This window comes from Podarcis bocagei (assembly GCF_964188305.1).
Source record: "Podarcis bocagei genome assembly, chromosome: Z".
Classification (NCBI taxonomy): Eukaryota; Metazoa; Chordata; class Lepidosauria; order Squamata; family Lacertidae; genus Podarcis; species Podarcis bocagei.
Window position 1 is genome coordinate 45166207 of NC_138140.1, and position 15705 is coordinate 45181911.

The following is a 15705-nucleotide window of genomic DNA, read 5'->3' on the forward strand; positions in this document are numbered from 1 at the left end:
TCCTCTGAGGCGAAGCGGCAGAGGAAAGAGACTCCCCCCCCCCCCGCTTCCGGCGCCATGATTTCCATCTCATGAGGAGACTTTCCCGTGTAGGAAAGAAGGGAAGAGAGCATCGTATGAATAAACTGCGCTCTTCGCAGCCTGGGGAACGGCGGAGCCCAGCATTGCCGCGGCGGGAGGTGAGGGCGGTGCGCGGAAAGCAGGATAGGGGGCGGCAGAGAGGCCGCGGCTTCGGCCGGCCTCCAACCTTGGCGGGCGCGTGAAGGGACAGGAATAGACGCCATCATTGGGGACGGGGGTGGGGAGAAGTTCAGCGCCCGTGGTCGGAGGAGGGCGGGAGAGAGGCCTGGGAGCTGTCTCGCGGAACTCCCCGCCTCAGGATTTCTGCCTGATTCGGAGGGGTGGGGGTAGCCAGTGAGCGCACCGGGGGCAAGAAGTACATCAGCAATCAGTACATCTGCTAGGTAAGCAAGAAGCTAGACTCCCTCGGGAAGTTTCAAAACAGAGATTGGGTGACCCTCTGCTGCGATTCCTGCATTGCAGGGGGTTGGGCTAGATCAGGGGCGTAGCGACGGGGGTGCGGCCGCAGCAGGTGCCAGGCTGAAGGGGGGGTGACATTTGGCGCGCCCCACCGCCCACGACCCCCAAACCCAGAGAGTGGCAAAGCGCCCTCGGCTCGCTGTAGGCTTGAGGGGGGCGCCGAGTGTCACTCTCCTTCAGCCTGAAAAGGGGGATCCACATTCGGCCCATAGCTGTCAACTTTCCCTTTTCTCGCTAGGAATCCTGTTCGGAATAAGGGAATTTCCCTTTAAAAAAGGGAAAGCTTGACAGCTATGATTCGGCCCGCTCCCGCCCGCGACTCCCCATGGGGCGAGTGAGGTGGTCTTGACCAGCCACAGGATCTGCTGGGAGAGGAGTGTACCAACGTCCGGAAATGGGCGGAGAGGCCAAAGCCCAAACGAGGAACTGGAGCAAAGGCTAATCGGAAAGCTTCCAGGGGCGAATAAGCTCAATAGTTGCTGGGGAAAGAGCGGGCACCCCCCGCACCATGACCTGCTAATGGTACGGTCTGAAGAGATTGAGTCCCGCGCATGCGGGAGAGCAGAAACACGGAAATAAGAAAAGTAAAGAGTCAACCCAAGGAGCTTCACTTCTCTTGCGCTGTGTTCGCGGCTGCTCTTTCCTCAGCCTTCGCACTAGAGAGGGTTGGAGGAGGCAGGCTGCAAGCTTATGCACACTTCCCCGCGAGTAAACCCGGTCGAAGTTTGTTGGATTTACTTGCTGAGTAAACATTGCTTGGGGCTGCGCTGATAATAGTCCCCAATTTAAAAGGAAGAGCCAGGATAGATAGCGTTCTCCTCTTTTCCTTAAAGAGAACTTAATGCACCTTTACCAAGTGCATACAGTAATGACAACAACCACACAAAAAACCAGGTGGAGTTGGAGGTACCCCTGCCTGTACGTGCTTCTCCTAAATTTTGTATTGTGCTGCTGCTGTCAAAAGTACAAGCGGCCATCCCTTTAGTAAACCTACTTTTGGCTAGTGCCTTGTGATGGCTTTGTGGTACCAGATCTTATAACATTTCTTTCAAAAAAGAGAAACAGCACCCCAGTGTCCCGCTTCAACCAACCAACCAAAAGTAAATATTCCTGCAGAAAGATGCATAAAAAGCAAACCATAGCTGTGTCTATAGGAAGAATATTCCAGGCTCCACAGTTGGGTAATAACCTTTATTAGGGTCAACTTCAGAAGCCACAAAAAAGGGGGCAAGCTTTAGAATTTCCCAGATAATTTATGGAGAACTTGAAAGCACAGCCCGTTTCTATGACACTCCCCCTCCCCCCCTATTTTTTTAAAAAAATGGTCTTTAAATGGCTTGCAACTTCCTAGCTGAAACAGGGTTTTAGGTCTGACGGGAGCTGAGCTGGGGAGGGGGCAAAAGGAAAAGTTTTGTGGGATGGAGGAGTTGATGGACGTGCAGAGGAGGAAATACACAGGGAGAAAGAAATGGAAGGGCAGAGAAAGCTGAAAACAAAGGAAAAAATTGCAAATGGAAAGCAGCGAGGAGTCATGGCCAGGGAGGAAGTGACAGCAGGTCATGAGCTTAAAATACTTTTATTTAATAAAAAGGAGTGTTCAGGATGCTACTGGTGTTCTCTGGACAGCTATTTTGGGGTGGAGGACAAAGTCCATCGGAGGCACCTGCTTCCTCCCCCCCCTCCACCAATGCTCTGCTTGTGGGCTCCCCAGAGGTGAGAAAACAGGATGCTGGCCTCTTGCTGGGACGCCTCAGATGAGAGAGGGAAGGGGAAGAGGAATTAGAAGTCAGGCTAGGACCTGGGAGAACCAGGGTTCGAATCCCCACTCAGCCATCAAGCTGCCTGGATGACCTTGGACCTGTCTCTCAGTCAACCTTGCAAGGTTGTTGTTGTGAGTGGATGGGGAGAACCATACAGGCCACTGTGACCTTGCAGGAGGTGGCATATAAATGTAAATAGTAAAAAAATAAAATAAAGGGCCATCCCTCTTTGCGTGATTTCCCTCTCCCTCTGCCCAACTTCATCTCGGACTCATGAAAATATTGCAAGCAAGAGTGCTCCTGAGCACATGCAGACAGCGCTTTTTCTTCAGTAACTACAGCCAGTCCTGGCACATCAAGATTCAGGGAAGAGGGTTAACCCCTAGGTGAGGAGGCCGGGCAAATCGGAAGTCGCTTGAAGGCACCCACAATACGTTTCTTTCGGAAACCTGAGCACCAAGTTTACCCCATCTCCATTTCTATTTTTTATTATTATTATTATTATTATTATTATTATTATTATTATTATTATTTTAATTTGTTAACTACCCTTCGCTCTAAGGCTCTGGGCTGGGTTGCAGCCATTTAAAATACAGTGTTAAAATTTTAAAATTACAATCACTAAAAATACAGTGGTGCCCCGCAAGACGAATGCCTCGCAAGACGAAAAACTCGCAAGACAAAAGGATTTTCCGTTTTTGCATTGCTTCGCTAGACGAATTTCCCTATGGGCTTGCTTCGCAAGACGAAAACGTCTTGCGCTTTTTTTTTAAAGCCACTTGAAGAGGCGCAGTTGCGACGGACCGTGCTTCGCAAGATGAAAAACATCGCAAGACGAAAAGACTCGCGGAACGAATTCTTTTCGTCTTGCGAGGCACCACTGTAAAAAGAAACAGTAGCATCTTATAAAAAATACCATTGCTGGGCTTTATTGGAAAAGGTTCTGTTTTGCAGGCGTTAAAATAGTTAGGTGTAGAATGTGATTCTATGCATGATTATTCAGAAGCTAGACCCCATATTAGTACTAATGTCTTATTAAAACACCTGAAGCTGCTAAAAGAATGAAGAATGCAGGACCACTTTAACAAATTTATTTAGGGGTCCACATGGCACCACCATAAATGCTAAGTCATCTTTCTGATGCTAAACTAAAACTTGATGGATTATGATTAGCTTGATAATGGCCTATTTGATGAAATATTCTGCAGGGAGGGGGTTCAGATGGGCCTGTTTATGGATTATTGAAATGGTGTTACTGAAATGTATTGTTACAGTTTTGTGCTACACATTTGTGCCTTAACTTTTTTATAAGTTGTTTAGAGATTTCTTGCAGTAAGTGACTAATAAGTCATATAGGTAGCAATACTAATATTCAAAATGTTTTAAACATTGGAGTAAAATGACTATGGGATGTATAAAATATAGGCTGAAATAATTATGCAATTATTCAACAGAATTTGCATGCCAATTAATTGTAAATAAAATCTCTTAAGTGGATGAGTTTAAAGTATGCAACAAAAACACAGTGATCATTCACAACAAAAGTAATTAGTGATAACATAATCAGCCTTAATTTGCTATGTTAATTAATATATGTAGTTAGATAGAAAACCACTACATTTATAGCTGTAGATATAGACATGATCTTCTTTTTAAACAATATTTTTATTCATTTTCAAGTTGCACATCACACATAAAACATAACAAACAACACATTAACTACATTGCTTAAAATATCAAATCAGATTCTTACTGTTCACGCCAAAAAAAAATTCCCACATATTACCATGAGATATCTGGGGGTTAAAAACATAGTCTTCTCAGTTAAGTTTGGGAGGGGGGCTGTTGCCATTGGACAGCAGCCCCCCGCCCTTGCCCCTGTGGCTTTTTGGAAATCAGGGACCTCTAGCAGCCTAGGCGCTACGTAGGGAGCTCGCTTTCCCCTCTGGAACCAGCCCGACCACCCAGCCCAGACAGGCGGGGAAAGCACTGGATGCGCCCAGACATTGCTGGCAAGACGCAAAGGTGCCTTTGGAGACTGAGCCAGCTTCACTGGGCGGGGGTGACAAAAAAAATTATGCACTGGGTACCACCTGACCTTGCTACACCTCTGGGCTAGATGACCCATCAGGACCCCTTTCAACTCCGTGATTCCATAATTCATTAACTGCTTCCTGCACTGCAGGGGGTTGGGCTAGATGACCCTTGGGAACCCCACTCCCTCCCTTCCCTCTATGGCGACTCCCTCCCTCCCAGCCCTGCGCATGGCTGCAAGGAAAAGCCATGGGTTAGCCAGGTGAGGTTTAGTCCCTTTCTGTAACTGGCAACTCACACTCTGGTGTTAAAAGGTGGAGGAGGTGTGGAGGGTGGAGAAGGCAAGTGCAGCATGGGCTTAAGAGGAGGCTTCACTCAGAGAGAGAAAAAGGAAAGATCCTGCTGCATGCCACGGGAACTGCTCCCTAGGAAGCATCCTCTCTTAAACCTCCTCCTTGTGGGGATTAGTTTTAGTTCCCAAATTTCGTAGTAGTAGCCCTGGGCTGCTTGGCCCTTGATTAGTTCTGTTTTTCCTCTTGTAGAAACTACGCAAGACCCCTCCTTTAAAAGTTTACATCAACTTCCCAAGTGTCAAAAAAAGGTAATTTATGTATGCCATTACGGCAGCCTGTGTTTTCTTAGCCCCAAAATGGAAAACGAGCGAGGTGCCAACTAAAGGAAGAGTGGCATCTTAAGTTGACGGAATATGCACAACTCACAGATATAACATATAGAATAAAAGAACAAGAAGAACATACCTTTAGAGAAGATTGGAAAACGTTTATTGAATATATATGGAGGGGGGAATTGTGTACACTTGAAAACGTTAGCAGCATTAAGATAAATTCCGCGGTGTGAATAAGTTTTGAATAATGGAATACTGAATGGTTTAGTTTTTGTAAAAATAAAAAAGCAGGGATTTATGATATGCAAAATGAGCCATGGAAGGAGAAGAAGGGAAGGTATTTTAAGGATGTTTAAAGCAGTATTCTAAATTGTAAAAGAAGAATACACACACACACACACACACACACACACACACACACACAAAAGTTTAAAACAACACCTGACTTTTACTTAGTGTACTTGCAGCTGCAGATTAAATAGGTGATGCATACGGTGGATGTTTCTTGAATTGCTAACACGGTCTTTCCATGGCTGTCAACCTTCCCTTTTTTTGCGGGAAATTCCCTTATTCCAGCGCCGCTTCCTGCTGCTGTCCTGGATTGTTAGATATCCCGTAGACTGTCCCCAGGACAGGTGAGGCTGCTGATCCCTTATTTTCGAGGCTGCTGATCTAATATTTTCAAATCTGAAAGTTGACAACTATGTCTTTCATAGATTAAAGTGTCGCAGACCAACCGACTCTGAGGCGGCACAACAGAACATAACCTGCTGCTCTAACTGCTAAGATGTAACTGCCATAACGGCTCCAACTGCCGCAGGGTGTATGACATCACAGGGTTCTGCAGCACTTGCGATTAAACCTTTACACATGCATTTTGGACGCCAGCCTCCTGCCCCTCGCACTTCTGTGCACATGGGACTAAAATGGTCAGCAAAGGGTCTGCTTCGCAAGCCAAGGTGGGCTGGAATGACAGCTATTTGAAATACTGTGCTGTGTAAAATAAAAAGAAGGAGATTCATGTGGTAGTTGAGGATCCCTGTGGCGTCGCTTAGGGCAGACCATTTTAGCGGGCGAGACATAGCTTTAGCAAATGTCCTCAGTGAGAAGAGGTCTTGAAAACATGTTTTTGGGAGTGAGGAGTCCAAATGTGCCGCTATTTTTTTGATTTAGACAGCATTTCACTTGGTAAACCTACAGTGGAGGAAGAAGCCCATAAACTGCTTTCAGAAACCGAATAATTTCAATTTCACCTTCTGAAAAGTCAGGTAGTGCTTAATAATAATTATATTACTACATAGTATAACTGCAACTACTTAGCAATCATTTTTAATGTTTTCTAAACAATTTTATACACATTTTACTTACAAAACTAAATTCTATTAATTCAACTGAAATATCTTTTGAATTCCCAAGTCATGTTGCAGCTTTTAAGCACCCCTCATTTTGGAATTTGGCAGGCAGATTCATTCAATCCCTGAACACTTGCCAAGAGAGAATATGTGTTCCTCATTCTGGTTTTAAATTGTTTGTTTGGAAATAAAGGTGATGCAAGAAAGGACTGAACTAAAGAAGAATGAAGTTTCCCTGCCTTTCCTTCCGGCAACCTTATGCTGGGTTGGTTTTAAATGAAGTAAAAACAATAGAGACTCGTTGGCGACCATTGCTGGCCCAGTACGAGTCCTGTACCATTGCTGTCCACATTGCTTTTAAAGACTGGGACGACAAAGCCTGGAAAGACATCCTCACAAACAGGCTTGGGATGACAGTGACTCAAATTGAAGAGCTATTGGATGCAGGTGAAAGGTTTGGAAGAGGTGTTGTGGCAGGTAAGTGACAGTGACTCAACTTTTAAATTTCCAGTAGACATGAAATGCTGACTTTGTAGAGTACAGTCATACCTCGGGTTGAATACGCTTCGAGTTGAGCGTGTTCGAGTTGCACTCCGCAGCAACCTGGAAGTAATGGAGCATGTTACTTCCAGGTTTCGCCGCATGCGCAGACGCTCAAAATGACGTCATGTGCAGAAGCGACGAAAAGCGACGCATGCGTGCGCAGACGTGCTTCTAGATACAAACGGGGCTCCGGAACGGACCTCGTTCGTATCTAGAGGTACCACTGTATTATTATTATTATTATTATTATTATTATTATTATTATTATTATACTTCTGCCCACCCCAGTCTAAAGAATCTGCTCATATTCTATCATGAGGATGGTGAAAGTACATCTGGGAAAGTATATCTTGCACAGAACAAGGGGAAGGGCAGAGAAACTGGAAGAAAGTTCATCAAATGGTGGGGTGTTACTGCAGGACCTTTCAAGGCTATGACCATAAAGTAGGAAGCAAATGAGCTAAGACAGCCTAGTCCCCTAGTAAATATTCAGATCACCTCCCTGAATGTTCAACTTCCATTAAAAAAAGAGAAAAGTTAACTGTTGAGCCCTTTTTCTGATGAAGATTCAAGGGAAAGCATGCAATCTGTATTTTAGCCAGTTGCACATTGAGAATTTAAAGTAATACACTTAAGTTCCGTATTTTATGTTCTGTGTTTTATAAGAAACTTAAAGAAGGCCTTTTGTCTTACCTAGCAAGGCTCATTTACCCTGCTGTCACAGTGGCTAACCAGACTGAGAATCTACACTAGTGCAATAACACTCCCATAAACATGTAAAGTGATCTTTCTAATCCTCTCTTGAGGTTTCCCAAGCTGGCAACTAGTGCTACAGCTTGCCGTAGCAAATTTCATCGTTTAAGCATGTGCTGCATGAAGACGCACTTCCTTTTTGCCTGTCCTAAATCTCCCCAAATTTAGCTTTATTGGTGTCATTAGGAAACTTGGCCATTCTGTTGTTGTTGTTGTTTAGTCGTTTAGTCGTGTCCGGCTCTTCGTGACTCCATGGACCAGAGCACGCCAGGCACTTCTGTCTTCCACTGCCTCCCGCAGTTTGGTCAGACTCATGTTTGTAGCTTCAAAGACACTATCCAACCATCTCATCATCTGTCGTCCCCTTCTTCTTGTGCCCTCCATCTTTCCCAACATCAGGGTCTTTTCCAAGGAGTCTTCTCTTCTCATGAGGTGGCCAAAGTATTGGAGCCTCAGCTTCACGATCTGTCCTTCCAGTGAGCACTCAGGGCTGATTTCCTTAAGAATGGATCGGTTTGTTCTTCTTGCAGTCCATGGGACTCTCAAGAGTCTCCTCCAGCACCATAATTCAAAAGCATCAATTCTTCGGCGATCAGCCTTCTTTATGGTCCAGCTCTCACTTCCATACATCACTACTGGGAAAACCAAAGCTTTTACTATACGGACCTTTGTTGGCAAGGTGATGTCTCTACTTTTTAAGATGCTGTCTAGGTTTGTCATTGCTTTCCTCCCAAGAAGCAGGCGTCTCTTAATTTCGTGGCTGCTGTCACCATCTGCAGTGATCATGGAGCCCAAGAAAGTAAAATCTCTCACTGCCTCCATTTCTTCTCCTTCTATTTGCCAGGAGGTGATGGGACCAGTGGCCATGATCTTCGTTTTTTTGATGTTGAGCTTCAGACCATATTTTGCGCTCTCCTCTTTCACCCTCAATAGAGGTTCTTTAATTCCTCCTCACTTTCTGCCATCAAGGTTGTGTCATCTGCATATCTGAGGTTGTTGATATTTCTTCCAGCAATCTTAATTCCGGCTAGGGATTCATCCAGCCCAGCCTTTCGCATGATGAATTCTGCATATAAGTTAAATAAGCAGGGAGACAATATACAGCCTTGTCGTACTCCTTTCCCAATTTTGAACCGATCAGTTGTTCCATATCCAGTTCTAACTGTAGCTTCTTGTCCCACATAGAGATTTCTCAGGAGACAGATGAGGTGATCAGGCACTCCCATTTCTTTAAGAACTTGCCATAGTTTGCTGTGGTCAACACAGACAAAGGCTTTTGCATAGTCAATGAAGCAGAAGTAGATGTCTTTCTGGAACTCTCTAGCTTTCTCCATAATCCAGCGCATGTTTGCAATTTGGTCTCTGGTTCCTCTGCCCCTTCAAAATCCAGCTTGCACTTCTGGGAGTTCTCGGTCCACATACTGCTTGAGCCTTCCTTGTAGAATTTTAAGCATAACCTTGCTAGCGTGTGAAATGAGTGCAATTGTGCGGTAGTTGGAGCATTCTTTAGCACTGCCCTTCTTTGGGATTGGGATGTAGACTGATCTTCTCCAATCCTCTGGCCACTGCTGAGTTTTCCAAACTTGCTGGCATATTGAGTGTAGCACCTTAACAGCATCATCTTTTAAAATTTTAAATAGTTCAGCTGGAATACCATCACTTCCACTGGCCTTGTTATTTGCAGTGCTTTCTAAGGCCCATTTGACTTCACTCTCCAGGATGTCTGGCTCAAGGTCAGCAATATGGATGTGCAAGACATCTATATCTTTCTGGTATAATTCCTCTGTGTATTTTTGCCACCTCTTCTTGATGTCTTCTGCTTCTGTTAGGTCCTTACCACTTTTGTCCTTTATTATGGTAATCTTTGAACGACATGTTCCTTTCATATCTCCAATTTTCTTGAACAGATCTCTGGTTCTTCCCATTCTGTTGTTTTCCTCTATTTCTTTGCATTGCTCGTTTAAGAAGGCCTTCTTATCTCTCCTTGCTATTTTTTGGAAATCTGCATTCAATTTCCTGTATCTTTCTCTAGCTCCCTCGCATTTTGCTTGCCTTCTCTCCCCCACTATTTGTAAGGCCTAATTGGACAGCCACTTTACTTTCTTGCATTTCCTTTTCATTGGGATGGTTTTCGTTGCTGTCTCCTGTATAATGTTGCGAGCCTCCATCCATAGTTCTTCAGGCACTCTGTCCAGCAAATCTAAATCCTTAAACCTGTTTCTCACTTCCACTGTGTATTCATAAGGGATTTGATTTAGATTGTATCTTACCGGCCCAGTGGTTTTTCCTACTTTCTTCAGTTTAAGCTTGAATTTTGCTATAAGAAGCTGATGATCTGAGCCACAGTCAGCTCCAGGTCTTGTTTTTGCTGACTGTATAGAGCTTCTCCATCTTTGGCTGCAGAGAATATAATCAATCTGATTTCAATGCTGCCCATCTGGTGATGTCCACGTGTAGACTCGTCTCTTGTGTTGTTGGAAAAGCGTGTTTGTGATGACCAGCTTGTTCTCTTGACAGAACTCTATTAGCCTTTGCCCTGCTTCATTTTGCTCTCCAAGGCCAAACTTGCCAGTTGTTCCTTTTATCTCTTGATTCCCTACTTTAGCATTCCAATCCCCTATAATGAGAAGAACATCCTTCTTTGGTGTCACTTCTATAAGGTCTTGTAAGTCTTCATAGAATTGGTCAATTTCAGTTTCTTCCGCACCAGTAGTTGGTGCATAAACTTGGATTACTGTGATGTTAAAAGGTCTGCCTTGGATTCGTATCGAGATCATTCTATCATTTTTGAGATTGCATCCCAGTACTGCTTTCGCCACTCTTTTGTTGACTATGAAGGCCACTCCATTTCTTTTACAGGATTCTTGCCCACAGTAGTAGATGTGATGGTCATCCGAACTGAATTCGCCCATTCCCGTCCATTTTAGTTCACTGATGCCCAGGATGTCAATATTTATTCTTGCCATCTCATTTTTGACCACATCCAGCTTACCAAGGTTCATGGTTCTTACATTCCAGGTTCCTATGCAATATTTTTCTTTACAGCATTGGACTTTCCTTTCGCTTCCAGGCATATCTGCAACTGAGCGTCCTTTCGGCTTTGGCCCAGCCACTTCATCAGCTCCGGATCTACTTGTACTTGTCCTCCGCTCTTCCCCAGTAGCATGTTGGACGCCTTCTGACCTGAGGGGCTCATCTTCCAGCGTCATAACTTTTATATGCTTGTTGTCTTTGTCCATGGAGTTTTCTTGGCAGGGATACTGGAGTGGCTTGCCGGTTCCTCCTCCAGGTGGATCACGTTTGGTCAAAACTCTCCACTATGACCTGTTCATCTTGGGTGCCCTGCTCGGCATAGTTCATAGCTTCTCTGAGTTCTTCAAGCCCCTTCGCCACAGCAAGGCAGTGATCCATGAAGGGGGGCCATTCTGTTGCTTACATCTAACTCCTGATCATTTATGAACAAGTTTTAAAAGGCACTGGTCCCATAGCACACTGCCTCCCTCTATTGTGAGGACTACCTGTTTATTCCTACTACTCTGTGCTTCCTGTTCTTTAACTACCAGTAGTTACTGATCCACCATAGGACCCACTCCCTTATCCCATGACTGCTAAGCTTACTACAAAGGCTCTGGCTGGATGCACCATTTGTAGCAGGGTACAAAGAGGACCAATGGTTTCTGTACTCCTCTCATACAGACTAGTAAATAGGTTAAAGAGGGGAAAGGAAGCACTGGGGGAATGTCACAAAGCAAGGGAAAATGCGTGATAGAGCTGGAACTATACCACAAATACCAATTCCCCCATCTGTTAGCCTATTGGGTATCTACTTATTGTGAGAGCAAGCAACTTTTCCAGCTGTAGTGTTCCATTTATGGAGTTTGTTCCTTGCGAAGGCTCATGTGATATCCACACTGTTATCGTTTAGATTCCAGGAGAAGTCTGCCCACCCAGATCTTTTTCATCTCTTTTATCTCCTGACTTTTTAAAGTTTGATGCTGTCATTAAGCATTGTATTCTTCTTTGTCTTATTACTGTATTTTATTACATTCTGTAAACTGCCCCAAATGCTTCAAACTGAAGGGCAGGATAAAGTCCTGCAAATAAAAATAAATAGGCCAGTAATTTCATTTTTTTAGGAAGAAAATTATAGCAATATTTGTGTTTTAAATACAGGACTAATTGACATTGGGGAGACATCACAGTGCCCAGAACTCTTGCCTCCTGAAGACATTTTGGTACTAGAAAATAAAGCCATCCTCTCAGGCCTGGAGCAGAAATACCTGACAGTTATTTCAAACCCCAGATGGTTGTTGGAACCTATTCCTACACGAGGACGCAAAGATGTCTGGCAGGTCGACATCCCAGAGGAACTGATTCCTTCTTTGGACTACTCCTGAAGATTTCTTTCTTTATGGTCCCTTAACTCTACATTTTCCAAGCTACTTAAGTGGAATAATTTTCTTCTACTGACCTTAATGTAGACCACTATTATAAAGTGAGCAAGTGCCTTATACCTTGGTGTTATCACTCTTGCAAATGGAGAACATTAATGGAATAGTTGGGGTCACCAGTAAAAGTATGCTTTGTTGAAGCTTCTTAGATGTGGATTATTGTGAATTATCCATCTTAGGTCCAAGCTATCTGAAAGACCATATCCGCTCACACAAACCTGCCCAGATGTTGAGATCTTCATGGGAGGCCTTTCTCTTTGTTCTGCCACCTTCACAGGCATGCACAGGAGGGGATGTGGTGGAGGGCCTTCTTGGTGGTTGCTCCCAGACTTTGGAACTCCCTTCCTAGAGAAGCTAGACTGGCTCCCTCCTTGTTGTCCTTCTGCCAACAGATGAAAGACGTTTTTGTTCCAACAGGCTTTGGGAAACTGACTGCTTTTAATGAAAGGGCTGGTGCCATGCCGTTTTTCTGTAAATATTGGCATGTTTCAAACAGGTCTTAAATACGTATGTAATTTTAATTCTATCATTGTTTAATTGTAGTTTAATAATTGATTTTCCTGTTTTTAGTGGTTCTTGTTTTTATCTGTAAACCACCTTAAGTTCCATCGGGGGGGAGAGGAGTATAAATAAATATTAATCATCATCATTTACATGCACATTATGGAATATTAAACACTTTTTCTTAATTAAGTGAAATAAACAGATCATCAGTTAATCCCACTCCCTCCCCCAGAGCTTTCACTCTTAATTCCTCTGCTCCTATTGGGTCTATGGTCTCATCACAAATGGCTAATCCATGCCCTCCACCCCTTTTTAGTAAACTCATTTAAATGCTCCATTCAGAGTCTTCCTCACTGCTTTGCAACTGCCCTTTCAGCTTCCTATGCCCCTTGTGCTATTTGTGGATGTAATGCCATACACAGTACTCTGCTTCTATAGAAATGAATCCTGTTACAGTGGTACCTTGGGTTACATACGCTTCAGGTTACATACACTTCAGGTTACAGACTCTGCTAACCCAGAAATAGTACCTCAGGTTAAGAACTTTGCTTCAGGATGAGAACAGAAATCGCACAGCTGCGCAGCGGCAGCTGGACGCCCCATTAGCTAAAGTGGTGCTTCAGGTTAAGAACAGTTTCAGGTTGGTGGCCACTATCGGAAGATGGCTGACAATAACATCTCTCCAACCCACACGAGGTAATTAAGAGGCTGTGATGGGAGTAAACAGCCTCCCGCCCCCCCAAGGGTGTGGGGGGGCTGCCCTTGCCTGCTGTGCCCTATACCACCCCCGAATTTGTGGGGGTGGGGGCACTAGGCAGAAAGCCCTTGTGTGGATCTCGGCGCTCCTAGACGCTGTCTCTGATTCGCGCCTCTAGCTGCAGCAACTTCAAAAGAAACAATTAGGAGGAAGCTAATGCACATATTTCAAGGAAGAAGGGGGAGTAAAGACTGCTAACTGAAGAGATCTATGATAAACAAGATGGGTCGGAGGAACAAGAATAAATCATGAGAAGACACACTAAGGCTCGGTATGTTTGGCAACGGGACTGGATGGGGGAGGGCGAAAAACTTTCCTTCCTTTTCTCTATGTGATTAACCAAGAATCGCCCCCCCCCCACAAGTCACAAGTCAGAAATGCCGTTTAAATGACTTAAGCTGTGGATTTAAGACTGTGTGGAGATAATTTTCTAACCAAAGCATGTTTCAAGAAGATCGTGGAAAGCATAAGAGCTTTGGAATGATGCAGCAAAAAATATCGTCGCCATCTTGGCAAGTTCCGTCGAAAGATTTATGTCTGGGAGGAGGAAATATCTGTTTTCGTATTGTGGGTGAGCCTCAGAGGGACTAAAGTGCAACAGACGTGCGAGATTAATGATGGAAAGAGTGCTGTTATTTATGAAAGTGATGATATATGGAAACCATCTTGATATGATGACTGGACGAACGAAAAAATTCACACAGGATTATAATTGGTGTTTACCTGCTTAAGGAGATTATCAGAAGAGATCATAAAGAAAAAAAGAAAAATATACGAATAAGATGAGATGTGGAAACAGCAAGATAAGACTGGATAGAATTATGAACATTATTTGGACAGATTTGTGGATATTAACACAGCAGCAAGAAGATGATCGGAATCCCCCTTCGGAACTTGAAATATGGGTCACCCCAACAAAAATTTAAAATTCGGCTGTGTAATTCGGAATTTATGTGATTTGATTTGATTTGATTTGATTTGATGTGATTGGTCGGTTATTAAAAATTATTTTGAGGGGGAAAAAGTTTCAGGTTAAGAACGGACCTCCGGAACGAATTAAGTACTTAACCTGAGGTACCACTGTACTTAGAAATGCTATGGATGTTTATTAAACCTGCTAAGGAGGATGTGGTCTACTTTTCTTTAGATCAGGGGTGGGTAACTGATAACACTCCAGTTGTTCCTGGGGTAGAGTTCCCATCACACCTGGCCAGGAGTCATCCTGGCTGGTGCAGATGGGAACTGGAGTCCAGCAACATCTACAGTGCCAAAGGTTCACCATCCTTTGTTTTATTATGCTGCTCCTCATCCACACTCCCTTTCCCCATAGGTCAGTGGTGGGCTCTGCTATGTTGACCAAGACTAAGGATGACAGGAAATGCCACCTCAGTGACCTTGGCACCATAGGGTTGTAAAGGTATTTCTGCTTCCCATACCGGAGTTCAATGTGATTTTTATTCTAAGAATGTTTGGCAGGTCACTTGGGCCTCTCAGAGGTATAATGTGAGATTTTTTAGCATTCTGAATTTTCTTTGGGCCATTGCATTTTTAGTGTGTGCATATAAAATCATCTATGTAAAAAGCATTTATGAGTTATGACAGCTAGTTAAGATTCACATGGATTGAACCATTTTTAGAACTCCCCTACTTATTGAAATTGAAATACTTTATTGTCACTTGTACAACTTATATACAGTGAGATTACACGAGCACTCCCCACTCAGCTCTCTTAATTCCCCTCATTTACTGACACTCACCCACATTGTTTTCCTCTGCAAAATGAGCTACAGGACTCTGCAGCTCCCAGCTCAGAGAACTACATTTTGGCACCTGAGGCGAACCACAAAATGGCGCCTTCCCTCCCCACCAGAAAAGAAAGGGTGATTGAAGATAGACATCCGTATCTGCTGCCCTGTGAATCCTGCTGCCTAAGGCAGTCACCTCACTTTGCTTCATGGGTGGGCCAGCCCTGAAGTGAGCCCTGGCAAGCAAAGTATTTCAAAAACTGATTATATCCATTCTTTCCTTCTTTCTGAATAATTCTGGACATCTTAAAAGCTTGTTGCATCTACAGGTAGATGTTAATATTTAACAGTCCAACTGCTCTTTTAGAATATGACAAATTATTATCTATGCTTTAATATTACTATGTAATTTACTTGCTGCTATTGTAATTTTGATATAATGTGGCATCCAGTGTACTGGTACTTCTGAAATACTCCACAATAAAAACAGTAGCTACATTTCAGTACAGTACCGTATATGAAAGTAGGATTATTAGAAACACTGGTTTTTATTTCAAAACATTTGTTGTTGTTCTTCCAGACATGTATTTGCCCAATTATCTAGAATCTAGATCTCATAACAGAAGCTAGCGCCATGACAG

General features: G+C 43.8%; 1 protein-coding gene across 3 annotated transcripts; it reads left to right on the top strand.

The window, feature by feature from the left end:
- The first annotated feature begins 52 nt into the window (after positions 1 to 52).
- Positions 53 to 15572, top strand: LOC308578585 (protein EOLA1-like). Of its 3 annotated transcripts, none has more exons than XM_081179094.1 (4): positions 53 to 179; positions 6505 to 6788; positions 11781 to 13202; positions 14351 to 15572. In XM_081179094.1, exons 2-3 carry the CDS (start codon positions 6536 to 6538, stop codon positions 12002 to 12004), a joined length of 477 nt encoding a protein of 158 aa, XP_081035220.1. In that variant the 5' UTR covers positions 53 to 179; positions 6505 to 6535; the 3' UTR covers positions 12005 to 13202; positions 14351 to 15572. The 3 variants fall into 3 exon arrangements, with proteins under 3 accessions (XP_081035220.1, XP_081035219.1, XP_081035218.1); XM_081179093.1 differs by having other exon boundaries at positions 85 to 179; positions 6420 to 6788; XM_081179092.1 differs by lacking the exon at positions 53 to 179 and adding an exon at positions 5152 to 6227 and having other exon boundaries at positions 6420 to 6788.
- Positions 15573 to 15705: the final 133 nt, after the last annotated feature.